At 35.0% G+C, this 25,294-nt stretch overlaps 4 protein-coding genes and 1 long non-coding RNA gene across 6 annotated transcripts; 3 read left to right on the forward strand and 2 right to left on the reverse strand.

Moving 5' to 3' along the window:
* Positions 1–2,292: 2,292 nt before the first annotated feature.
* LOC141668954 (uncharacterized) lies at positions 2,293–4,146 on the forward strand. The gene is made up of 3 exons (XM_074476021.1): positions 2,293–2,647; positions 3,526–3,654; positions 3,765–4,146. The coding sequence occupies exons 1-3, from the start codon at positions 2,333–2,335 to the stop codon at positions 3,942–3,944; spliced, it is 624 nt and encodes a 207-aa protein (XP_074332122.1). The 5' UTR covers positions 2,293–2,332; the 3' UTR covers positions 3,945–4,146.
* Positions 4,147–5,673: 1,527 nt separating this feature from the next.
* LOC141666703 (ATG8-interacting protein 2-like) lies at positions 5,674–9,553 on the forward strand. 2 transcript variants are annotated; one of them, XM_074472855.1, is made up of 3 exons: positions 5,674–5,825; positions 7,328–8,187; positions 9,103–9,553. In XM_074472855.1, the coding sequence occupies exons 2-3, from the start codon at positions 7,360–7,362 to the stop codon at positions 9,205–9,207; spliced, it is 933 nt and encodes a 310-aa protein (XP_074328956.1). In that variant the 5' UTR covers positions 5,674–5,825; positions 7,328–7,359; the 3' UTR covers positions 9,208–9,553. The 2 variants fall into 2 exon arrangements, with proteins under 2 accessions (XP_074328956.1, XP_074328957.1); XM_074472856.1 differs by having other exon boundaries at positions 5,745–5,825; positions 7,332–8,187.
* Positions 9,554–10,496: 943 nt separating this feature from the next.
* On the forward strand, positions 10,497–13,556 carry LOC141667277 (origin of replication complex subunit 5). The gene is made up of 5 exons (XM_074473702.1): positions 10,497–10,688; positions 11,073–11,944; positions 12,027–12,446; positions 12,739–13,054; positions 13,162–13,556. The coding sequence occupies exons 2-5, from the start codon at positions 11,106–11,108 to the stop codon at positions 13,210–13,212; spliced, it is 1,626 nt and encodes a 541-aa protein (XP_074329803.1). The 5' UTR covers positions 10,497–10,688; positions 11,073–11,105; the 3' UTR covers positions 13,213–13,556.
* An 828-nt stretch (positions 13,557–14,384) lies between these two features.
* LOC141663902 (uncharacterized) lies at positions 14,385–15,567 on the reverse strand. Its single transcript, XR_012551718.1, has 3 exons — positions 15,039–15,567; positions 14,786–14,869; positions 14,385–14,706 (listed from the first exon to the last, which is right to left on the reverse strand). It is a non-coding gene; the product is annotated as an uncharacterized LOC141663902 (long non-coding RNA).
* Positions 15,568–20,718: 5,151 nt separating this feature from the next.
* On the reverse strand, positions 20,719–24,112 carry LOC141664044 (putative glycerol-3-phosphate acyltransferase 8). Its single transcript, XM_074469905.1, has 2 exons — positions 23,414–24,112; positions 20,719–21,855 (listed from the first exon to the last, which is right to left on the reverse strand). Exons 1-2 carry the CDS (start codon positions 24,059–24,061, stop codon positions 20,980–20,982), a joined length of 1,524 nt encoding a protein of 507 aa, XP_074326006.1. The 5' UTR covers positions 24,062–24,112; the 3' UTR covers positions 20,719–20,979.
* Between the last annotated feature and the right edge of the window lie 1,182 nt (positions 24,113–25,294).

A 25,294-nucleotide genomic window follows, 5' to 3' on the forward strand; every position in this document is an offset into this window, starting at 1 on the left:
ATATATAATTTTAAGGCAAAACTAGTAGTTTATCTCGATACAACTTGTAAAATTATAAATTATAATTTAAGGTTATTCGATTGAAAAACAAATTCTAGATATTAGTGGACAACTCGACTCGGCTCGAGTTCGGCTGTTCGTGAACAAACCCGTGTTCGGCTCGCGCTCGACTCGTTTATAAACGAGCCGAGCTTGAACATCACCTTCCGCTCGGTTATTAAACTCGGTTCGGCTCGGCTCATTTTAAAAATAAATTAAACCCGGCTCGGACAAAACTCCGATCAACTTTGTATGTTTGCAGCTCTAAATAAAACCTTCGATTACAAGTTTTAGTTAATTGATTTTTTGGGCCCAATTTTTAGTTTGCTTTTTATTGGTCCGATAAGTTAGAAGAGATTGGGCTAAAAAAACAAACTATTTTTTTTTCAACTTGGAGGCCAATTTTAAGTTTAAGCTATAGTTTATTTTAGTTACGTAACCTTTATAGTTAATTTTTTCAAACTTAACACAAATTACACACACATTAACACATACAATAATAAATATAAAAAATACATAAATAAATATAATGGGTCTTACTCCATTGAGAACCTTTTTTTGGTGAGATATGAGATATAATCTCAACCATAAAAATTTAAATCTATTTTTAATCTAGACCATTCATTTTAAATCTCATCATCTTCTCCAAACATCATCTCTTCCATCATCTTCTTTCTACTTACCATCCACCACCACCTCCAACAACCAACAACCACCATTTCTGGCCACTACCACCACCACCAGCGACCACCACCACCTTCGACGACCACCAGAAAATCACCACCGTCAAATTAAAAATCACCACCGTCAAATCAAAAATCACCACCACAATCACCGACGACTTTCAGAAAATCACCACCGACAAATATCAAATCACTTCCGTCAAAACAAAAATTATCACCGGAAAATGAAAAATCACCACCAGAAAACGAAAAATCACTTCCACCAATTAAAAATCACCAGATTAAGCTATTATCTATTTCCATCAGATCCGGTCATGGTCACCAATTTCGACCTCTATATCAACATAACCACTGCAACATCATCGTTAATCATCACTAATCACTACCAATCCACACAAAAAACACATTATTAAACAATCTAACCACCGCCTACAATTTTCACCACCACAATAACATCACATCGTGTTCATCACTACCACACACCAGATCTGAGTTCGGTCCATCATAATTTCGTCGGAAAAAATTAAATCGAAATTCAAGATTTGAGAGCTAGTGGGGAGTAACGGTGACATCAAATGGCTATGGCAAAGCTGTGTCGGGGGCGGGGGAATGATGTTTCACGGTGACGTCGGAGGTGGGAGGTGAAGTCTAGTGAGAAGGGATGTGGAGAGAGAAGGAGAGAGATGGGGAAAGGGGAGAGAGAAATAAGAATGAACAAATCTGTTATTTCCCGATAACGGCGTGACGGCAGCAAGGCGACGATGGCTCAGTGGCGATGAGGCGTTGACAGGGGCTTGTGGGTGTGGGTGTGGGTGTGGGTGGGTATAGAGGGTGGGGTGCAGGTAAATGAGAGAGATGAAATATAAAGAATATAATTAAAAATATTAATTGTGTGGTTGTGATTGAATTTAGGAATAAAAATGTGTGGCTGAGATTGAATCTCAATTCTCACAATAGTATGAGATCCCATTTGAGCAATTCCCTAAATATAATTATTAAACTTTTGCAAACTTGTATAAACTTCTTTTTATCCCATAAATAAATATAATTACATTAATTAAAAAAAACTATACAAATCTATTCGATTACAAAATATATCTAATTTAATTTATAATTGTAATATAAACTTATATAGTAATTGCAATCATAGTTTATTTGATTTAATTTCAATATAATTGAGACAAGTCAAAAAATTATATTACAAAAAATATAATATATATTTGGGAAATTAGCAAAAATTCTAAGTTTATTTAAAATTTTACTATCTATTAAAAATATTTGCTTTAATACGGTATGAAATTTTTTATATATTCTAAAAATAACAAAAAACTTGTTTTGCTTGCATATGAGATCACAGGTACTTGCATCCGACATTGTATTTGGTTGAATCGAGTTTCAAAACTATATTTTTGTAAAAATAATGAAAAAAGTATATCTTTGTAAAGAAAATTAAAAAAATGTAATTTATAAAAAGTAAGTTAAAAAATTCTTATTTTTCTAAAAAAAGAAAACCCTAGTGTTTTATCAAAAATAAAAATCTTTAATTCCCCATTATTATTGAAATATTTATCCCAAAAAACAGGTAACGAACACTAACAGCAAGCCAAACGATGAACAACAAACACACCTCCACACTCTTTCTTCTTCTCCTTGTGATCATCCAAACAACAATCCTTCTTCAATCCGTAGACGCGGGCAAGAAGCGCGTTCACATCACGGACGATCTAGACGACGTCGTTGACAACGAAGAAGATGAGGCCTGGAAAGAATGGGGCAAAAAGAAATCCTCGCCTGACTCGGATTTGCCGGACATTGATTTCTCCCAACAAACCGATTTTGCGAAGATGCAAACGGAGATGATGAAGTACCAAACCGGTCCGGCTTTTGGGTTCGTTAAACTCCGGTTGGGCCAGCGCAGAAAACCGGTATGTTTCTAGCCTCGACCTTTTTTTCGAGATTATGTTAATGTTATTGTTTTAATATTTAAATATTCTGGGTTTTGGGTTAGTGTTCGTAAACGTGCCAATTTTTATTAGGTCGTTATGTTTATATTTTTTTGATAAAGATGAATGTATAAACTGTAAAATTTTGTTAATCTATTTACAAATTTTGGAAATCGAAACTATTCGGTTGAGTTACCAATTTACGATATTTTTGACCGATTTATTGGCGATTTTTGAAAAATCGGCCGATTTCTTTAACCATGTATTAGTGTTGTATTTAAGTTATTTTAGTTTTGTCGTGATATTGCAATTTGCAACTCCTAGGGCAACAGGTGATTCTGTACTAGCATTAGTCGAGGTGCCCAAGTGGGTTTAGACATGTGGTAAACTAAAAAAAATCGGATGATTGTGTTTAAAAATGAGAGATCCTTTCTAAACTGCTTAAGAGTGTAAAATGGCTTGAGCTATATGAGAAATGAGAATTGTTATGTCTAAGGATTATCAATGTTAATTTATTGTTTTGTTAAACCCTAATTTCTACATATTTGGTGGTGATCTTATGTTTAGGCAATCACACAATTTGTCAGATTTCACAAGTACTGCTAAATGTATCATAGGTTTCGATAATATAAAATCTGAGTATTTTACTATCATTCTGTTCAAAAGAGCTGCAATTACAATTTACAAGTTGAAGCCTGATATATTTTATCTCTACCGGAGACACATCTATTAATTAGATCGAATGACACTGGTAGGTGGTCTAAAAAATTGTTTATGTCTATAGGGTAATTGTGTGTGTGTATTTGGTTCCAAAAGTAAATGAATTCGATAATTGATTAAACCTTCTACTACATCTGAAGGATATGGTATCTGAGATTGCAATGCAATGGACTAAACTTGCAAAAACTGGGACCGTTGATGTAAAGTTTATGGGAGTTGATTTGAGCACGATCATGTTCACATTGGAGAAAGGACAGGACTCTTTTGAGGTAAGGTTTGCTTATTCAAGTACAGATTTTTTTGTCAAGCTAGTTCTCGTGTATAACTGCTTTAACTAAATATCTGCTGTAGTGACACAATTTTGTTGTTCCTTACCCAGTTGAAAGATTTCGTATTAAGTCAACCGGATGCATATGAGGTTAAAATAGGAGATCAGGTTTTTCGAAGACCTGGTGATCCGCCGTTTGATGATGTTTTTCAAAAACATTACGGGGATGAAGACAGGGTTGACTATACCAATTCGGCCAAGAATGACGAAGAGGAGAAAGATGAGTTATAATTGACCAACACCCATGAGTAGACCAACTTATATTAGAAGAATCAAGGCATGTTGTTTTGGTAATGTGCAGAGCAGTTAGTGGCTTACTCGGATAAGACATCATCTTTACTGTCTAACTAATTATATTTATCTCTCCGCTATCTTTTAGCAATGACTAATGTGCACATACTTATATTAATAAAGAAAGTTTTTTCTCCCACAACCACATCTGTGGTAATTTGATTACGTGGAACATTGTTGGATACTTGGATTAATCAGTATATGCACTTGACATGTCTGCACACACCAACATACTCTTTATAACTATATATATTAGAAATGTTATGTTGAGAAGCTGATCACTTTAACTTCTCACTTAAGTAGGATCAGCTGATAAAAAGGTGCATTTTTTATATGCTTTCAGCTTTTCTTTCTCCAGTGTTCCAACAGCATCCCCAGTTTAACATCTAAAAATCATAAATCGTAATAAATCCATCTGTGGATAAGCCACCGCGGTTGGAAAGGGTACATCGAGGGAAAGCTAACCGATTCATTGGTAACACAAGGTATATGGTAAATACCTAGATTTAAGGTTCATTAGACCTATTGAGGCTCCTGGATAACATTCTTTAGGGTGGCAACGCGAGCTCTTACAAAGTTGCCAAGGCATGTTGATCAGTTTTGCAATGGAACTCTGGATGTAAGCAAATACAGTCGAAATATGTTACAGAATCTTTTTGTGTCTTAAGGTCCTGATATTATGGATGTACTGAAGGTTGTCGAGAACTACTTTTGGGAGTCGGAGCAGAATCACATTTGGGAGAAGAACACAAGTAAGGTAAACATAAATACTGGTAGCTTACAAGCAGGGACCATTTTTGCTAATTTGCTTTCAACATTGATGTATTTGCTAGGTTTATGTTAAGATTGGGAGTTTATGTTGAGTAAATATTATTTGTGTTGCATCAGAACATTTGTAAACACAGTTTTAGGAAGCATATTTAATAGAGCTTAATTCTCCCAAGTACGTACTCACCTAATTTAGGCGAGTTTAAATGGATTTTTAATGTAAATGCAAGGGGTATTATTGTAATTACAGAGTTTGATTAAAAACATTTGGCGTACTCACATAACTCTCCTAAGTACGTACTTAGGGGCGTTTTTCTCTATTTAATACTGAGCGGAAAAGTTAGAAAAAAATAGAGCAAATCATACAATCTGCATACTATCTGTTCCTTGCAGCAAGTCACAGGATATGCATTTTTTGGTAATTTCTTTCAAAATAGATCGAAAACATAAGTAATAATTAGTAATATAATTGCTTAAAACGATGGTCATTAAAATCGGTTGAGTTTTAAAAAATTACTGAAAAATTAGACAAAAATATTTGATCAATCAATAAATTATTGATAAATCATTCAATTTTCTAAAAATTGCTTAATAAATTATAAATCAGTAATTTAACTGATTTATTTCAATGTCACCGATGGATATCTCAAGTGATTATGAGTTTATTATCTATCGTCCCAGGTCCTGATTCGATCCTCGCTCATCCCGAAAATTTCGGAAATTTCGAAGAACAAATAATCAAGCAGTATTTAAAAAAAAAGTCGTTATAGATATTGTGTGTAAAATTGGCGTATAAAATAATGACCAGATTCAAATCTCTGATTGCACGCAACACAAATCACCGGTAATTACTCCCTCCATCTCCACTAACCGACGTAATTAACCTCTAACAGCCGGTCAAAAACACTCCACAACCCGCAAAACACTACCTACACTCCCGGTCACCGGTATCCTCTCCCCTCCAAAATCTATACATACATATACACTTCATTATAATACTCCTTTTTCTTCGTTACATTTCCCGAGGCACTTTCATTTTCTTCAATCATTTCTGTAAGTAATCTACATCTTATCATGTTATATTTTTTTAAATTAACTCATCATTTTTGCTTTATAAATAGATCTGATCGTGTTATATTTGCTTTTAATCGATTTAATTTGATTAGTTGTGATGAGTTTGGTTGATTTTTGTTTTTGTTTGATTTTTGATTGTTTGTTGTGATTTTACTGGTTACGAGATTAATTTTATTGTTTAGATGAAGATTTGGTGTGATTGGAGGTGTAAGTTGTAGTGGAATTGATTTTGTTAGTTATATTTGTGTGAAGTGTAAGGTTATTTTGAAGTAGTTTTGCGTAATTTGAGATAGTTGCTTTATGTTAATGATCGAATGGGAGATTTGAAGCTGTTAGTGTAAAAATTGCGATAATTAGTAGTTGAATTGATTTTGTTAGTTATATTTGTGTGAATTGTAAGGTTATTAATGATCGTATGGGAGAGGTGAAGCTGAATTGTGATAATTTGTAGTTGAATTGATCTTGTTACTTATATTTATATGAATTGTAAGGTTATAAACTAGTTTTGCGGAATTTGCGATAGTTAGTGTTGTTACTGATCGAATGGGAGAGCTGAAGCTGTTAGTGTAAAAATTGCAATGATAAGTTGTTGAATTTATCGAGTTGAACTAATGTATGTTTGTTTTTGTCTGTTGGTGGTTTCTCACATTTGACTAGTGTAAATAGTGCGATAATTAATTTTTGAATTTATGAGTTGAACTAATGTATGATTATTTTTGTCTCTTGGCAGTTTATCACAATTGATCTATTGTAAAAATTGAGATAATTAATTGTTGAATTTAACGAGTTGAACTAATGCATGATTGTTTTTTCCTGTTGGTGGTTTATCGCAATTTATCTGTGTTTTGATATGTTTTTCACTTCTAGAGACTTTTTCTCCTGACCAGAAAATTAGTGTTTGCGCATAGTATGGAGTTAACTGAAATCTAATGCGATTATTCTGAAGTTAGTTGGAACATGTGCTCGAAGTTCTACTAAGTAAAACTTCCAAAGAGTTATTATTATCAATTAGATTGTTCCTACTTCCTTGTACTGTTATTCTCGTTTCAGTTTCACATTTAAAAGTCTTTAGTTCTTTTCAGTTTAGTTGTTTTTTTTATTTTCTAAGCCACGGCCAACTTTGGAGTTATGTAAGGAGGCAACTTTGAATGTTTTGAGAAATCATTAAACCTTTCCTATGATATATTTATACATTCTTTTAATAAGCATCTCAAGGTTTAAACTTGTACTTCGTTATGTCTTTGTAGTCATGTTTGGTGCCAAGTATTAAAATCGGGACTGGTATTCTGAGGTTGTTCCTCTTAGAGCAACCCCAATGGGGTTCCCTATTTCAGACCCCTAAAATATATTAAACTAATAGTTACCTAAAATATAGGGGCTCAAAAAGTAGTTTCCCTCCAATGGTATCCCCTAAGATATTCAATACTAGTTGTGTACTTGTTTTCAAAGGGGTCTAACTGTATTCTCTCTTTATCTGTTAGTCAGGCAAAGTCCGTACTGTACACTTTGCTGCATGGCAGATAACGAGGAAAACCGAGAAGTTCCTGCACAAGGGAATGAGTGGGAAGTTGTATCTCTTAGTGCATCAGCATATGCTGCCTCTCCTGGTGCAGAGCAAGTTAAGTTGAAGGATGATGACCATGGACACCCTGTTGGTGATGATAAAGAGGGTGCTTCTGAAGCTATGTTTATGTCACGTCACTTCGTCTTTCCACCAAGTCATCATGAGAACCTACCTTTGGTCCCAGAAAAGGTTGAAATTCCCGATGTACAGGCTGACCAGGTTTATAATGATGCCCCTGATTTTGTTGCAGAGGAAGGAGGTATATCGAATACCAAAGATGGAGAAAATTGGGATGCCAAAGCTTTGAGTATGTCGGATGAATTTCCTGGAATGAAGCTTGTTGATGAGAAAGGTAAAAGTCTGTATGTGAGTGGTACAGAATTTGAAGAAGGCATGGCCCGCGATGGATTAACTTTAGTGGATAAAGAACAGAGTTTCTACAGTACTGATAAATTTACGTCTGTCCATGGTGAACCCACTATTGGCAGATCTACCCTAGCTGAGGAGAAAAAAACATTTGCTGAACCATTTACTTCATCTGAAGAAGGATTGGATCTAAATATTCCTCAATCAGCAAAGCACATGGATGAAGAGAAAGATGATGGTTCTGACCTTCCCTGTGAAGCTTGGTGGAAGAGGAGAGCTCTTTCTTTATATGCTCAAGCAAAAGAAGCAAATGCTGTCTGGTCTATTTTCATTGCTGCAGCTGTTATGGGACTTGTAATAATTGGTCAGAGATGGCAGGTGTTGCAACACAAGTGGCCGTATGGTGATGAGGTATGGTTTTGGACTTTGGTGTTGGTGATTTTAGAAATAAGAGACAACTTAACTCCGTTTGCCGGACTATATTGCTATTTGATTATAATATTGAAATTCGAATGATAGGTATTAATGTGACTTTATGCTAGGAATCACAAGCTAATTATATGTAAGCATTAGTTGTATAGGATTGAGATACGAGGTTATAGAGGAAATTGGAGAGAGATACAGATAGATATGGGGGAGAAATAGCAGAGGTGTTTTCAAATCCTTTTCTTAAATTTTCAAATGTTTTTTCCCAGACCTTGAATAATCATAATTCAGATATCATCAGAGAATACCAGCAAAACTTTCCTGAGATACCTTCCAAAAACTTTAGTTAGTTAACATTCTACAGGTTGTAAATTGTAGGAGCATTTCTGAGGCCTAATGGCATCACAGTAAATTGCCTAAATTCATAGTGCCCCGAACTGGCAGTTCTCCCAGTGTCCCTCTCCTTCATTCTCACCTTTTGATAACCTGTCCTGAGGTCCAAGTGTCCCACTTTTAGGGAAAGAATGGCATGCCATTATTTATCTAGAAATTCTTCCAAGTGAAGAATAGGAAACTTGTTTTCTGTTAAAGAGAAACTTGTTTTTGATTGTGAGGGAGTTCAGCTTCTTATGTACGGTTAATTTTACTAGCTTTATACCCGTGCAATGCACGGGATGCTTTATAATTATTTATATAACTAATTTTATATTTTAGTTAATTAGTTATTTATATATTAATTAGTTAATTCTGTCATGCAACAGTATTACAGTAATCAAAATGCAGAGGTATTAAATTCTTAGGTGTACATAGTCTATTTTTCTTGTCTCAGCTGTCACCCTAGTTATACTAGCGAATGACTGGCTATCTAGTAACTCAACTCTTTTCTTTGCAATGCTGCAGAAGATGAGCAAGATGCTGGGCCCCTTGTCCCGATTAAAAGATGTGATAGTGGGCGGGCAACGAAGTGGCTCAGTTATCAGAAGCAGCACCACAGCCCAGCGTTAAGATGATGACGAAAAAGATAAAAACAAAGACAAAGAGCTGGACAAATGAGATGTACAAGGTTTTGGTTTCTAGGATATGTCAAGCAAACCTGACATCCATTTCGTGTGAAGTCGAAAGAAACTACTTGTTTGTATTTGCTTGGTAATCGGCAATAACTATGGTTTTGGGTTTTGCAATATTTGCAGAAGTTGTCAATACCAACATTGTATATTGGATTAAAACTTTCACTGTATCAGTACTGTATTGAATAGTAACTAAATGCTTCGTACGGGGACTGGAGATGAATTGTAATGCTAATACAAGTAGTCGTCTTTTATTGTCCTTAAATGCATGTTTGAGACGCGCCTATGTGTGTGCTTGTTTTTTTTTTTCTGATGCGCATTGGTTGACCACTGTTGTATAGGGGGCCTGACAAAACTACATGAGCAGCTTGGTGACTTCGAATTTCTTGGGAAGCCATTTGCCACCATGGTGACCAGGGTTCTGGCTGTTTTACAGAGAATTGACTAGTACTCCCTTCGTGGATGTTTACGTTACTTTCGGCACGTTTTTCAATACTCGTTTAAAGTATAGTTTCATAATTTTTCTTTTAATTTTTTTTTGAATAAAAGTTTAATGTTTAAATTTTTATTCAAAATCTTTTTTTTTTGAAAAACTATTATGAAACCATACTTTATAGAAGTCTTGAAATGTCCGAACAGTAACGTAAACATCTCAGTTGAACGGAGGGAGTATGATTTTGGTATATGAAAACATAGTTGGTTTATTGATTGAAAATAAATTTAGGTAAGTTAAAATGTTTTAATAATATTATAGTTGGAAAAATAAAAATCCTGGAAAAAGGAATCACAAGCCTCTCTTTTTATATTACGCAAAATACTGGAAAAAGGAATCACAAGTCTGCGCAAGCAGGTTACCGTTAGATAATTAAATCAGTTTTTTAATAGAAATTAAGGTTATTTTTTGTAAATGTAAGGATTTAATTCATTTATTATAAAAATATTATTCAAGCTTTTATATATAAATTATAATCACTTTAGATAATTTTCTAAAATTAACTTTAGTAATATTTTTTCTCGAATAACATTATGAATAATTAAGAAGTAACACCTTACCATATAATACCAAATTTATTGAATACATTTTAAACTTATTGAGTATTTACTTTACTATTTCTTTTAACCTAACTATCAATAAATTAGTTAAAAATACAAGAAAAAAGTCAGTATAAAAACAAGAAAAATAAGAGGGAATTATTTTTGAGTAAAATAGAACGCAGTACTGGTTTGGGCGGGAAAACAATTGTATTCTCCCTCGCCCGGCCCTTCTCTCTCTCTCTCTCAATCTATCTAATATCTATCTATCATCTCATACTGCAAAACTAGGGTTCAACAATTTCAAATTCCTCTCTTTCACTTGTACCATTTCAGCAACTTGATCTATTTATTTGTATCCCAAAGCCAATTGAAGTTCTCAACCAGGTTCTCTCTCTCTCTCTCTCTCTCTCTCTCTCCCCTCTCTTTCTCTCCCCTCTCTCTCCTCTCTCTCTCTCTCTCTCTCCCCCCTCTCTCTCTCTCTCCCCTCTCTTTCTTTCTCTCTCTCTCTCTCTCTCTCCCCTCTCTCTCCTCTCTCTCTCTCTCTCTCTCTCTCCCCCTCCCTCTCTCTCTCGTGAATCGGCACAAATTTGTTAAATGTGTATCTCTACGCGTATGCGCGCGCACACACAGATTATAATGTTCGTATATCATTTTGTATGATTATGCCTTTTTGATAATTCTAAATACCTCGCAAATGTTATGCATATAATACAGTAATACAATCCTTTTGATGATTTAACCCTAAATTAATTACTTAATTTTGATCAGAAATTGTGCAATTTCAATTCTAATTGCGAAGAAATGAGTAAAGACAAAACTCCGCAAACTACTAGAAGAACTACTCGATTATCCACTTCGTCTCCTAGTTTGAGCAATGCTGATGCTAAATTAACGAAATGTTGTAGTACTCCTCATTCTCTTACTTTACGCGATCTCGTGTTTGGAGGTGAAATATTTAATGCGGATGATTTGTTTGCTAGTCTTCCTGGGAGGCGTGGAGTGATTCTTGAATTAATACGCCTTTTAGGTCCTTTGAATAGTCGAATGCTTCCATTATTCTTGTATGGAGGTGTTTCAACTGGAAAGACAACTACTGTGTTGCAGATGTTTAGGCACTTTAAGCGTCCGTTTGTTTATGTCAGTTGTAGGAGTTGTTACAATCCGCGGATATTGTTTGAGAGTATAATTAATCAGCTTCTTCTGCATAGTAAGAATGAAGGGAATGGTTATTCGAGTGCAAAGAGGTGTGAGAAACCGTCTGATTTTGTTAATTATTTGCAAGATGCTCTTGGCTATGTAATTAATGGTTTGAAGGAGAAGACGGAGAAATTAAGCTTAAAGAAGTCTTTAAAATGGGTAAAAGGGAGTATGGTTTACTTGATAATTGATAATTTAGAGCTTGTTCGAGATTGGGACAAGAGTTTAAGCATATTGCCTTTTCTGTTCAAGCTTTATGATCTCCTGAAGATGCCTGAATTGGGTCTGATTTTTATCAGTAGTGCCTCACCTGATACTTACCACTCGGATACTGGTTATACAGAGCCGATTCCTTTGTATTTTCCTGATTATACAGAGGAAGATCTTCGTCAGATCTTCTTGAGAAATCAGTCGAACCCAAAGCTTTATGCATCATTTCTTGAGTAAGCGCATGGAAGTATTTTGTTTACTAATTTTTTTTTATGATTCTAATAAATGACATTTTTTTTGTTTCTTGTTAAACAGTGTGGTTCTGAAGCCTTTTTCTCGTGTAACAAGGCGTCTTGATGAGATATCTACAGCTTTTTCTCATTTATTTAAAATATACTGTGAACCTTTAGAAGATCAGACAATTGTGCCCAATGAAGAAACTAAAAGGCGATTATTTAGTCATCTTCAGCCACATATAGCGCCTTCTCTGAATGAGATATTCAGGGTTCCCTCTGTATGCAGTGAAAACAGAGCCAACAAGGAAATGGTAAAGTGGAAACTCAGCGGAAATAAATTGGGAGTGTCTGATGTCTTAGAAGAGATAGACTTTCATATGTCTGTCTGTGCAAAGTACCTTCTTATTTCTGCTTTCCTAGCTTCTAGAAATCCAGCTACTCTTGATGCTTCGCTGTTTGATTCGACCGGAGGCGCTGCTACTAGGAAACGGAAAAGGAAGTTAGTGTCTTTTGTTTTAATTGTTTGTTTGTGTACCCCATTGTTGTTCTACTTTTCAATCTAGCATAATGTTATTGCAGTGCAAAACAAATATGCATATTCCTTGCTTAAGTTATTTTTAAAGCTGTTCTCGAATTACCAAGCTCTACAAGTTTCCAGTTTAAGTTATTTTACTTCTCCTTTCATCTGCTTGTAATATGTAGCCTAGCTAACTTTTACTAGGATAAACTGATAACCTTCTATTTACAGATTATATTACTACCTCTGATTAGTGTGCAATATACCTTGTCAGGGCCTCCGAGAAATCTATGGAGCAGAAAGATATTGCAGAACAGGAGTTGCTCATGAAAGGGCCTGGAACCTTTCCTTTAGAAAGGCTATTGGCTATATTTCAATGCATCACATCGGTTGCAGACTATTCCGCTGAGGAAGAAGAACTAGACCATGGAGGGTTAGGAGGTGGAGCCGGGGATGGGGGGTTGATGTCTGATGTACTTTTGCAACTATCCAGTCTCTGCAGTGCAAACTTCATAAGCAAAGGCAGCAGCTGCCCCTTGGAAGGTTCAACTCGGTACAGATGTACAGTGGACGAGAACATGGTTCTAAAGGTAATCTTTCAAATTTCCTCAGTTTTCGTTAATACTTTCTTGCATACAAGTATCAATAGCAATCTTTTTTCCCACTGGTTCTTATAGTCTTCTAAAATGAATGATAGGTGGCAAGGAGCATGAAGTTTCCTCTTTCCAAATACTTATACAGAAACTAATTATTGTGCAAAGCTACATGATGTTCTATACATGTAATCTGAGTTTTACAATGCAATTGAGACGAAATGAACATTCTACAACTGGTAATTTTTTCGTAGCCATAGCATTGAGAACATTCTTGAATAGCACAAGTTAATGATGAAGTTGCCAGGGTCGGTGTTGAACTGCTGGAACTGGAGCTGTAAGCCTGTAATGCGGTAAATGGTGAAATGTTCCTGCCCATCTTTGTAATGGTTAAATATCTATACTGTATCATTTCTTGTGTTCATACACATTTTATATTTCTTTTGCTGTTGCATCATGTATTTGGTCACAACTTTCAAATATCATTGTTTAGCTCTTATCCTTACCATTTCATCATAAATTTATACTATTTACCATTTACAAGTTTAACTAGAGACTGCCCAGTGCCCAGGCATTAGATTCGACTCGATAAATTATTCTAATTCAAGCTCATGTCATTTAGTAAGAGTCTCTACCTTGGTTAAATTCAACTTAATGCCATTTTGATTCTGCACTTGTTAATTCTGGAGTCATCATGTAATTTAAGAGTCCGAGTTTCTATAGCTAAAGGCTCGGTTTTCTCTGTTAAATATTATATACGTCACTGTATTGAAACTAGAAACCAATTTTGTTTTGATTCCTAAACAAAATGGTTTCTTGTGCTGTGACAGTATAGACCGGCACTGGGGTAGAGGCTCTGTTGTAGAAATCGGCCGATTTTTCAAAAATCGCCGATAAATTGCTCAAAAATCAGTCAAAAATATATATCTGATTTGACCAATTTTGGATAAATCGCAAATCGGTATCTCAACCGAATAATTCCGATTTCGGAAATCTGTAACACTGGTTAGAGGTGAACCAAGCTTACAAGCATGACCTCTGCGATCTCAATTATACAAGCCATCACAAACACATTTAACGAAACTGAATAAAACAGAACATGAAGATGGTAATTTTCTAACATCAAATGGCTTTGTAATGTGGAAATATGTGAACTAAAAGGTATCACTGTGAGCAGTGGATGAGATTATAGTCAAGAACTAACCAGAAACTATAACCACTTTCTTTTGATTACAAACTGAAAGGGCAAGGTAAGCCAACCCTATAATTTATGGAGTAGAAACCTTTTTTTTTTTACAAATATGCCTTATAATCTTACAAATGAGTATTTTTGGGATGACAGAGGATAAACTTATTATCACTCGAGTTATCCAACCGTGAGTAGAAACTTAGTTGTCCGAGAAATGATGAGAGAACTATAAAACGGTCGCCTCTTTACCATGTTTAGTCCAAATTGATCTTTACCCTCAAGAAACTAGTAACCTTATCTCAACTTGCCATCTCACTTTTCGCCATTTGATCTATATAAGCTGCATTTTTATTTTGTAAGAATTAGTCTAGTATTTTCTCTGCGGTTGAAAACAAGTTCCACACTAGTGTCCCGATGATGTATTGCATAACGGAGACTTTAAATACATCATCCCAGGAACCTGCATTATGTTCAAGATACGAAAATCTGATTCCCGTTGTATAACGTTTTAAAAGATGCAACGATAAACTCTAGTTTACCTTTTGGAGTATGTATCCGGTTGCAGCAGTACCAAAGATCCCTGCAAGAACACCTCCAGTGTTTGATAGCCCTAACAATACTCCCTATAAGTATTCAGAATCAGAAAACTAATCGACTATACAAAAAGGAAACCTTCCCCAAAGCCAATTAAATATAAGAATCAAATATAGCATAGCAACCAGAAAGCTGGAACATTATAAATCATTTCTTGACCATTCTAAAACCTGATGAGGAAGGACAACATGTACTCACAGCATAGCGCGGCCCAATGTCTTGGTGATAGGAGTGAGTCCAGACTGGGAGAACGCATCCAAACCCTATCAAGATAGAAATTAATACATCTTTCAGAGCCCACTTTTGGGGGCAAGGATCGAACATGAGTCCTCTGACAGCCTCAGCTCTGATATCATGTCAAGAAACCAGTTACTCTAAAACCTCAAGGTGTTAGCGAATGTTTCAGGATCTTATATTCTAACATTCCCCTTCCTTGGGGTTTTCCATGTAGAATGGTTTCGAATCATTTGCTTTTGTATATGTAATGTAGCGCAAGAATTCATAGTAAAAATAAAGGACTAATAGCATCTCAAGGTAGTATTCTTACGGAAGTCACAAAATATAGAAAGGAAAAACTATGATCAACAACTCTAATGGTCCGAAATCCTGTTTTGCAACATTCATATCAAAACTGGATCAGCATTCATATCTGCAGCAGGTAAGGATAAAGATTGTTACCTAAGGAAAAAGAAAAAGAAGTAAAATCAACTGTCTTTAGTAACACTTCTGATAAATATAACAGACGCCGGCATTAGAAAAATCGCGCTATTCACTTATACAAACGAATGTACGATCCAGAACTATTCTTGCCTTCCGAACAGCTGTAATCGAGACAACAATTGTGTCCGCAATCCAACCTCCTATATTTGCAAATACCGCCATAGTTAACCATGGTAGTACACAAAGAACCCAAATTCAGTCAAGTTGAAGTTCAACACCTGAGATGTAATCACTGTTAATTACGAACAGTATTTAAGTTCATCTTTTAGATTTGTTGTATCATAAATATTTTAATATTGATCTTATTAGATCTTAGAGGCATATAACTAGGCCAAATGTTTCTTATCTGATAAATATTTCCACTGTAGACTGCACTGAAAGCTAATGTCAGCTATAATCACACTACAGTATATTTTGAAGATTTTCCTTTGAAACTGGCAAACAAAATGTTAGTCTTTCATACTGTTCTAATCATGTAATTTATTACAATTCAGTCAGATGAACCATGAAGAGAAGTACAGTGCAGACTGAAGTACAAGAAGAGCCAACCTCACCAATCCCCGTGAAGGCACGCATGACCGGTAAGAAATGAAGTCCGATTTTTGCAGCACTTGGTGTCATAATTGTTGCAATTGATCACCAAACAACTCCAAAACCTAAGACTAGTTTGCCCTCAACTTTATCTGCCCATATGCCTCCAGCAATCTAGTTTGCAGAGAAATAGAAGCTCAGTAAAAGATGGCATAGAACTAAAACTCAAATTAACAAATAATTAAAGGCATTTAAAGAGTACATAATTCTTAGGTTTTGCCATGATTTTTCTAATTTTAGGAATAGCATAGTGATTGCAAAGTACATTTGTAAGTAACGCATAAATAAGAAGAAAGGTGATTAGTAGGGTTTGATGTGATGAAAAAAGAACAGGTAACAAGCTGTTGTTGATAATTAACCAGAAAGTGCAAACTGTTTCATAAGTAAGTTGAACTGATTAGTTGTAGATACATCAAGTGAATATTAAGGAGAATAAGGTGAAGCTAAAACAAAGAGAATTGCATCCTTAAGGGCAGCCTACATATTTCTGAGACATTTGGCCAAGAACATATGGCATGAAGAGAAGATAATAACTGCTAATTAGGCCATATTTGTGTTAAATACAATATATGAATCAATTAAGGCCTTCTCCTTGCACACATTAATCCTTAACTTATATAATATACTAAAGATTATTACTTTTTAGCTCATTTCAATGGAGGGTATATACACTGAGAGGTAGGATTAAATAATCTCTCAAAACAAAAACCAGTCAATGGGATTATTACAGAAAATACTTAAAGTAAACTGAGCGTTTTTAGTTCCTCAGATTTTATTTTTTGTAAACAAACATGGCATTAGTCGTCTTCAGCCGGTATTTAAAACAAATAGTTGAGTGTTGTTAAAGAGTATAAGATCATGTTCGAGTCTTCATCTACCACGTGAGTGAGAAGATATCCCCAGAAGAAAGATGACTGAATCAAACTAGCTATGCTCTTATTGACCTGGAACATAACCCAGCGCTTAAAGCAGTACTATAACCCAGCGCTTTGGCAGCTCCCACCATGGTTTAGTTTCCTGCACAGTCTCCGCTAAAATGGCTTCACTTGAGCCATCTGGCGATGCAAGTGAATCTAACCCCTCTCCGTTTATGTCAAAACTCGGCTCGAGCTCGTTTAGCTTAACAAACACATTTGTCTGTTCGAGCTCGAGTTCGTTAACGAGCCGAGCCTAACGAGCTCTTAACAAGCCGAGCTCGAGCTTGTTCGCGAACAGCTCGGTTCATGAACAGCCCTAGGTGTGGTTACTATAAATGACACAAAGAGAGTTCAAGTTCATATTAACCTAAAACAGTGCAAATTTTACTTAGAGATAACAGTATCTTTTTCTTTTGTACCATATAAACTGGGCACACTTGAGGTGCACTGTCCAAGCAATATTAGCAGTGGCATGCGCAACCTTGTACTTGTAATTCAGTATGCAATTTTAACATCTTACCCACTCAAATCCGTAGAACTTTAAAACAGCCGGGACTAAAATGAAATATCATCGGTATTCTGATCGTAGTCGGGGATGTAAAAATAAATTCCACTCATTTTTAACTAAAACTTGAGATTTGAAAAAAAAAATCTCTACCTAAAATTTTCTGTTGCTTTATCTTAAGTTCGCCCCTGTTCCGCGCTCAATAACCAACTCGTCACCTCTCTCAACCTCATACGAAGTTAACGGGTTCTCACGATAACTTATTTCATAAAGTACTCTCCCCCAGAGAGTATCTAGTAAGTGGTACCGCAGGACACCTGTTCCTTTTTAAAAAAAAATTATTCTCTCTTTAACATTAAATTCTATATGTTACTTTTCGGCATACTTTTCAATACTCATTTAAAACATAACTCCACAATATTTTTTAATTTTTTTTTTTCTGAATAAAAGTTTCATGTTTAAAATTTTATTCAGAAAAAAAAAATTGAAAAAAACATTATCAAACTATACTTTATAGAAGTCTCGAAATACGTGCAAATAGTAAAAGTATAAAATCGAACGGGACGGAGGGAGTACCATTTTTTATCATTAAAACTTTAAAAAATATATTGAAATGCCTCATGAAAATTAAAAAATTATAAGAGTATATTAACAAAATATGATTGGTGCCCCACGAATATAATTCTTGGATCCACCTGCCCGTGATCATATATTATTTTCTGACAAATTGCATTTATCTGTTAAAGCACAAAAACAAAACAACAAAAAATCAATAACTACAGCACAGCTCGAAAATCATTAAAAAAAATAATATTAATACATAATTTAAAAAATGCAGCAAAAATATACATGAAATGAAGGAACCGAAACTCCGGTTAGAAACGACGGCGCCGATAGCCATAGTTTCCGGCGAGTGTGGAGCAGAGCTAAAGATAAGCCCCGTTTATATTGCCACTTAACTTCTTTTGTCTGTGTTTATTACACTGTTTGTTTCAAATTTTTGCAAGTAAAATTATACTACCTCCGTCCCACCGGTTCTATACGTTTACTTATTTGCGTGTATTTCGAGATTTTTATAAATTATAGTTTTATAATATTTTTGTTAAAAAGAAAATTCTGAATAAAAATTTAAAATACAACTTTTATTCAGAAAAAAAAAGTTTAAAAAAATAATGGAGGTATGTTTTAAAGGAGAATTGAAAAGCATGTTGAAAAGTAATGTATAGAATTAAATGGGAAAGAGTGAGTATGCGGTTAAGACATTTTATAATGTCAAATTTTTGGTAAATCTGTAAATACAAAAATAAACCCCCTTATTTATAAAAATATCCTTATACTATACTTATTTTTTTTTAAGTCAGGAAGAGATTAAAAGAAAATAAGTGTAGTATACGGGGTTTTGTGTTTATTATACTGCATTTATTTCAAATTTTTAAGTAAATCTTATTTTTTACAATTTATATGAGAAAACTATATCTCAAGATGTTCTCATGCAAATTATATGCGATTAAGATATTTTATAATATAAAATTTTAAAGATAAATCTATAAATACAAAACAACCCATTATTTACAAAAATATCCTCATACTATATTTGTTTCTTTTAACGTAGGTAAACATGTCTGACGTTAAATTAAAACAAATGTAGTATTGGAGTATTTTTATAAATATAGGGGAGTCGTATTTATATTTACAAATTTGCTTTTAAAATATTATAATATAAAATGTGCTAATCTGAGGTAATTTATCCTAAGGACACCCTCAAATTTAGTTTTCTCACAAAGGATTGCTTGACTGAGGATTACAAAAATCAAAATTAAATATCTATATAAAAAGAGGATTAATATCTATGTGGAGCAAAATGAATAACACCACCTGGGCTATTAAAACCCCTACGCCTTAATTATTTTCAAAAAAAAAAAAAAAATTAGTCACCAAAGTGTTCGGTGTAATGGTTGAACTCTTCTTCAGTACGAACAATATAATAGTCGCGTGTTTTTTTTACATGAGTATTTTATTTTATTTTTTTGCCAGAATTTTTACAAGAATATTAATTAACAAATAAAATAAAATAAAATTACAGGGCCTTGACCTTCAAAACTCCAAAATTCTTCTAAATTGCCGGCCCACACTGTATCTTGGGCTTTTTATTACAAACCCGATTATAAATTAGATTTTTATAAATACCTCTACTCTAATTCTAAACATGAATAATATTTTCTGAAACAGATACCTAAAATTTATTGAAATCCATGGCAACTAACCCTAACCCTCGATCAACAAACGACATGATCTCACTGTTTGAACAATCAGTCGTTTACAACATATTCTTAAGGCTTCCGTTGAAGGATCTTTTGCGAATGAAGTCGGTTTGTAAATCATGGTTGTCTCTTATTTCTTGTCATAATTTTGTCAAGGCTCGTCTATGTAATACAGCCAGCAATCAGTTTCAGCGACACGGAGACGTGCTTTTGAATCACTAGGAGAATCAAGAAGACTGCCCTGAGTACGAATATGCATGCATATACACATCTTATCGTAGTCAATCCCAAACACCTAGTGTTTGGGATTGACTACGATGGTGTTTGGGATTGACTACGATAAGACCTTATCTCTTATTCCGTGTTGGTGTTATATTACGATTTTTTTAATTTGGGCACTGTTTAGTATTATTCTTTGAGCTTTTTTAGTTCTTGCTTGAAACTTATTGTAAGATGGTTTTGTTGCTTCTTTTTTTTTGCAGTTTTTAAATTATAATTTGTCGCAAATTTGTCGTTTTCTTTTGCATTATTTTTAAACTGATGACTGGCCGATAAAGCATGATACCCTGAGATACACAAGCTGAATTGATCAATTACTGGTGCATTAGATCCCTCCACGAACAAGATTTATTAATCTTGTGGCCCGTTTGAGAAACTGGATTTCATCTAAAATTCTGGATTTGATTAAATAAGTTGTTTGAGAATTTGGATTTCATTTGAAATGAAATACAAGTTTTCAAACACTCTCTTGTGTTAATTCAGAATACCTAGAAGAATAAGTTGTTTTTGTCAAACAAGAACACAGAAACTTGATTACGAAATCAACATACTTTCTAGTCTAGCTCTAGATTTGCCCATAACCAAAACTTGCGAGAAACAGGACATTATAATCAACACCATAATTCTGGACTGATGAAAGCAATTGCCAGTCTGGTTTATGAAAAATATCAGTATACACTAGATGATGAAGTTGTAGCTTTAATATACCAGAACAATATGATCAAACTTTCAGAGACCTTGAATAGTACGAGGAAAGGGGGATATCATATCAGATAACCCCTAACTGCTAGCAGTAGACAATTAATTAATAAAGTTTGAATCCCCAAATGGCCAAATAAAAGATGCTATTGCATCACAAAATCATCTCACTTCTTGTTGTACATTGACTCCACCTTGCCATCATTTCCACCAAGCAGCAAATATTTGTCCTTCCTAGTCAATTGAGTGCACTCGAACCCGAGTGCTCCAGCCAAAACCTTCTGAACATGATTAGCTACCTCGATTGAAGATTTCCCGCCAGCCTTGCATGTCATTTCCTCAGGCAATCGCTCGAGGAATGTAAGTTCGTAGGTTGGTCTTGGGTTCATGAAGTAAAAGTAAGGGTCCCAGAATTTTACTCCTCGGACACAGGTACCATGGAACATGTTTTGCTTGAGGTTCATTGCGACTGGCACAATCCTATCGCTTAATTCTGCAAACAAGGCACTGAAACGTAACAGGAAAGGCTCGCGACATGTAGTTCCCTCTGGGCACACCACTAGATCACCCTTTTCAAGTAGTGCCTTGATCATGGCTGCATCAGCTTCACGGTCACGAGTCAGAGCAACAGCTGGGATTGGCGATAGCAGCCTTGAAAGGCGACTGACACTGTATGTAACACAGGAGACTTTACGTTTAAGTGCAATTGCAATGATGATCGGATCAAGAGCTGTGCGGTGATTACACACATAGAGGTTCCCACGAGAATTCGGTCCAGGGGCAGGAGGCGGGGTGCCACGAATAACTAGTTTGATTCCGAGCATTGCATATGTGTAACGTACAATTCTTTCCGGAAGGGGGAGATTGATGTAGACACGCATGAGGGACAGAACGAATCCAAATGGCAGCCACATGAAGGTGATCAGGGCATTAAACGGAGTCGGGGGTTGAACTAAGCGACCATCATGGAAGATCAAACGACTCTTCAGACGATCACGGGGAAGGGGTGTTGAAGATTTGCTCCGGTGCACCATGTAGCCCTCCTGTCATGATTCACAATCATTAAACACAGTAAAATCACAAGCACATCAACAGTCACTCAGTGTAATAAATACCATCCAATCCATAATAAACACAAATGAGCCCAGAAATGAGGCATAATTCAACCACTTATTACTACAACAGGGAGGTAGTTGTGATGAAACAAATGCAAGGCAGGGGACCCCTGATCTAAAGAAGGTGCCATGTGCCTTAAGTCCTTAACATTGTGATCAATACAGCAGATTAAAAAGCCTGCCAGTTGTAAGCATTGAAAGCTTTTGCCATCTCAGACATCTAGAAAAAGATGTGAAACTCACTCAGGCTTTCAGCATCTTCTAACATTTATTGCTGTCTTGTTTTATGGAAATGGGAAGAAAATGACAGAAAGAGAGATACTCTAACAACCTAGATATAATTGCTTCATTTAAGTTGGTTAAACTTCTGTAATTGTACTATAAACACATCTTGACAAGGGTGTTGGAAAGAAAAACTTGAATTCAGAAATAAGTTCCAAGATAACACGATTTAGAAATTGCGTACCACATGTATCAAGGCTGGTATATACTAAGTTCCTTAGAGATTGTGAAATTTGGTCTTCAATATTGTATGTCCTAGATTAGGCATCATTCTAATAATATAACAATTCAACAGCAAGAGAACTATAAAATTTTAAGCTGCTAATGTTGCACATCAACACCAAAATGGAATAACTTCTGCGTATCAAAAACATATTGCAATTTTCTCACTACTGCTACTTTGCAATAAAAAATACAGTAATATCTCAGTTGTCACGAGCATATGTGAGAAATACAGTAATAAAAAGCATATCTCAGTTCTCACAACTCTCTCTCTCTGTCTCTCACAAACACAACTCTCTCTCTCTATCTCTCTCTCTTACCCACACACACACAAACACAACTCTCTCTCTCTCTCAAGTCTCAACCAATTAGTACACGACTTTTTGCAAGACTAGCCCTAAAAATCAGCTGGCACATCTTGCAGAAATATGTATGTATTCAGTTAAACCAAATTAAGCATATTCAACTAATAGCTCAGGCATATTGAAGATTATAAGATGCACACAGACACATAGCATAATTAACAATTCTAACTCGAATTAACATACCAGCAAAAAAATCAATCATATTCAAATATAAAGCGTTTGCAGACAAGATGCATAACTAACCATTCTAATTCCAATTAAGCTAGAAGTTAATCAAACATGTTCAATTCACAGATCAGCTATATTGAAGGGAGGATAAAACATACGCAGACACACGTAACATAACTAAAACGTCCAATTCCACTTAGCATATCATCAAAATTAATCAAACATATTTAATTCGAAGGATAAGATGTACGTACGCCTATACATAACATAACTAAAAATTCCAATTCCACGAATTGTAAAATCAAAATTAATCAAACATGTTCAATTTTTTTATCAGGCGGAAGGATAAAATATACGCAGACACGAACCATAATAATTCCCATTCCGATTAGCATAACATCTAAAAAAACCATAAAACAACACTAAATCAGTATAAAAAATTATAATACCTTGCAAACGGACATAAAATCATGATCAGACTCACGATCACCAATTCCGATATCCGGAACCTCATCACCGAACTCCTTAACAACCGCAATCTTCTTCCATTCCCCAACCAACACTCCCGGCTTCCTAACAAAACCAGTCGCCTTCTTCGTCTTCAAATTCACCTCAATCTCCGTCCCCAGCACCTTCTCCGCTCCCAAATACTCCTTACAAAACGTCTCCACCATCACCGTCGGGTTCGCCGTCACCACCACTCTCCTCCCGCACTTCTCAAACACCTCATAGCTCTCTCTCCTCACATCGCTCGCGTAAAACCTCGGCAACACCGCGCGTGCCGCCAGCTCAATATCGCGGACCTTCAGGCCCGCGAAAGAAATAAAAATCAGCATCTGAATAGCCAATGCCTCGGAAACAAACACATACGCAATTGCGATAACAGGAAAGAGAAGAAGCAATATGAAGCCGCGTAGCAAACTACCGGCTTCGATAGCGACGAGCATGTAGTAAGGGAAGGCGGAAGAGGAGATGAGAAGCGTGCCGTCCAAGTCAGCGGCGATGGAGTTGTGAGAGACGGAGGAGATGTCGCAGGAGGTCACGGCGGGGAAGGACTTTCCGGCGGTGGTTAACGGCGGTGGCTTTGGGAGTGACATTGTTGAATTGATTGTAACTGAATTGAATTGTGTGTATAGGTGTATGTATAGAGGGAGGGAAGGAGGTGGGTTTTAAATGTGGTGGGTTGGGGAGTGAAGTTACGGCTTTGACCCTCAGCTGGATTGTTGAATTTAGTTGGGAATATTGGACGGTTTGGGTAAAACGACTAATTTACCCTTGTTTTTTGTGAGTTTTTGAGAGTTTGGTAAATTAAAAAAAATACTGAAAAACATAAATTATATCTCATAAAGTTGTAATTATTTTAAAAAAAAAAAGTTTGAAAAAAATAAATATCACTAAAAAGATTGAAAAAATATTCATGTTTTTGAACTTTTTTACAAAAATACCATCAAAGTTGGCTTCAAGGAGGATACTCGAACTTTTACAAATATTGCATTTTATGTTGTATATATAGTCGTAAGGTATTTTTAAAAATAATTTTTGCAATTTGAGTATTTTTGAAAAAATTCCCTTTTATTTTTTATATTTATTTTCACCTCAAAATACGTATTAAAAATTAAAGGAACTATTAATTTGAAATAATGGAGTAATTTTGTTTGTGCATATAACTGCACTTAATATTTACTGCTGCATGTTTAATAGGTCCAACATCTATTACTCTTAAACAATAAACAAGTTAAACTTGTAATTCAAATAAATGTGATTAATGTTATCAGAATTAATTATAAACATGTATTATTTTTTTAATAACAATCAATATATATTGAGATAAATAATAACAGCAATAATAATTACAGAAATTGTCAAAGTTGATTTATTTATCATCAATTTTCATTTATTCAGAGATTCGTCAGAACGGATACACAAGCCCAAGAATTTTTTTTTAAGAAATAGGCAAAAGTAGTTATTATCAAAAATCAGAAATGTTGGAAATAAAAAAGCCAATATTATACTGACACTATGTTAGAATATTCTTTAAAATAATAGCAATTTTCACACAACAAAAATAGAAACAGAATTGAAGTAGGGTCATTATCAACCTTATCTTGCTATTGAAAGCAAAAGAGAAAAATCAAAGAAGGGAAAAAAAAGAAGGAAAAAGGCAACATGTGCAATTTATAACTGTGAAATGTCCTTCACCTAAATGTAGAAAAGATGGTTCCTTCATTGAATAAAAAATCTCAGCTAGCTGTATTTTGCAGTTCATTTGGAGGCTAATTAATTACCCACATGTTCGTTAGAAATATTATTACCCTCAATTTTTTGGTTTT

The sequence above is a fragment of the Apium graveolens genome, chromosome 6 (genome assembly GCF_009905375.1).
Source record: "Apium graveolens cultivar Ventura chromosome 6, ASM990537v1, whole genome shotgun sequence".
NCBI lineage: Eukaryota > Viridiplantae > Streptophyta > Magnoliopsida > Apiales > Apiaceae > Apium > Apium graveolens.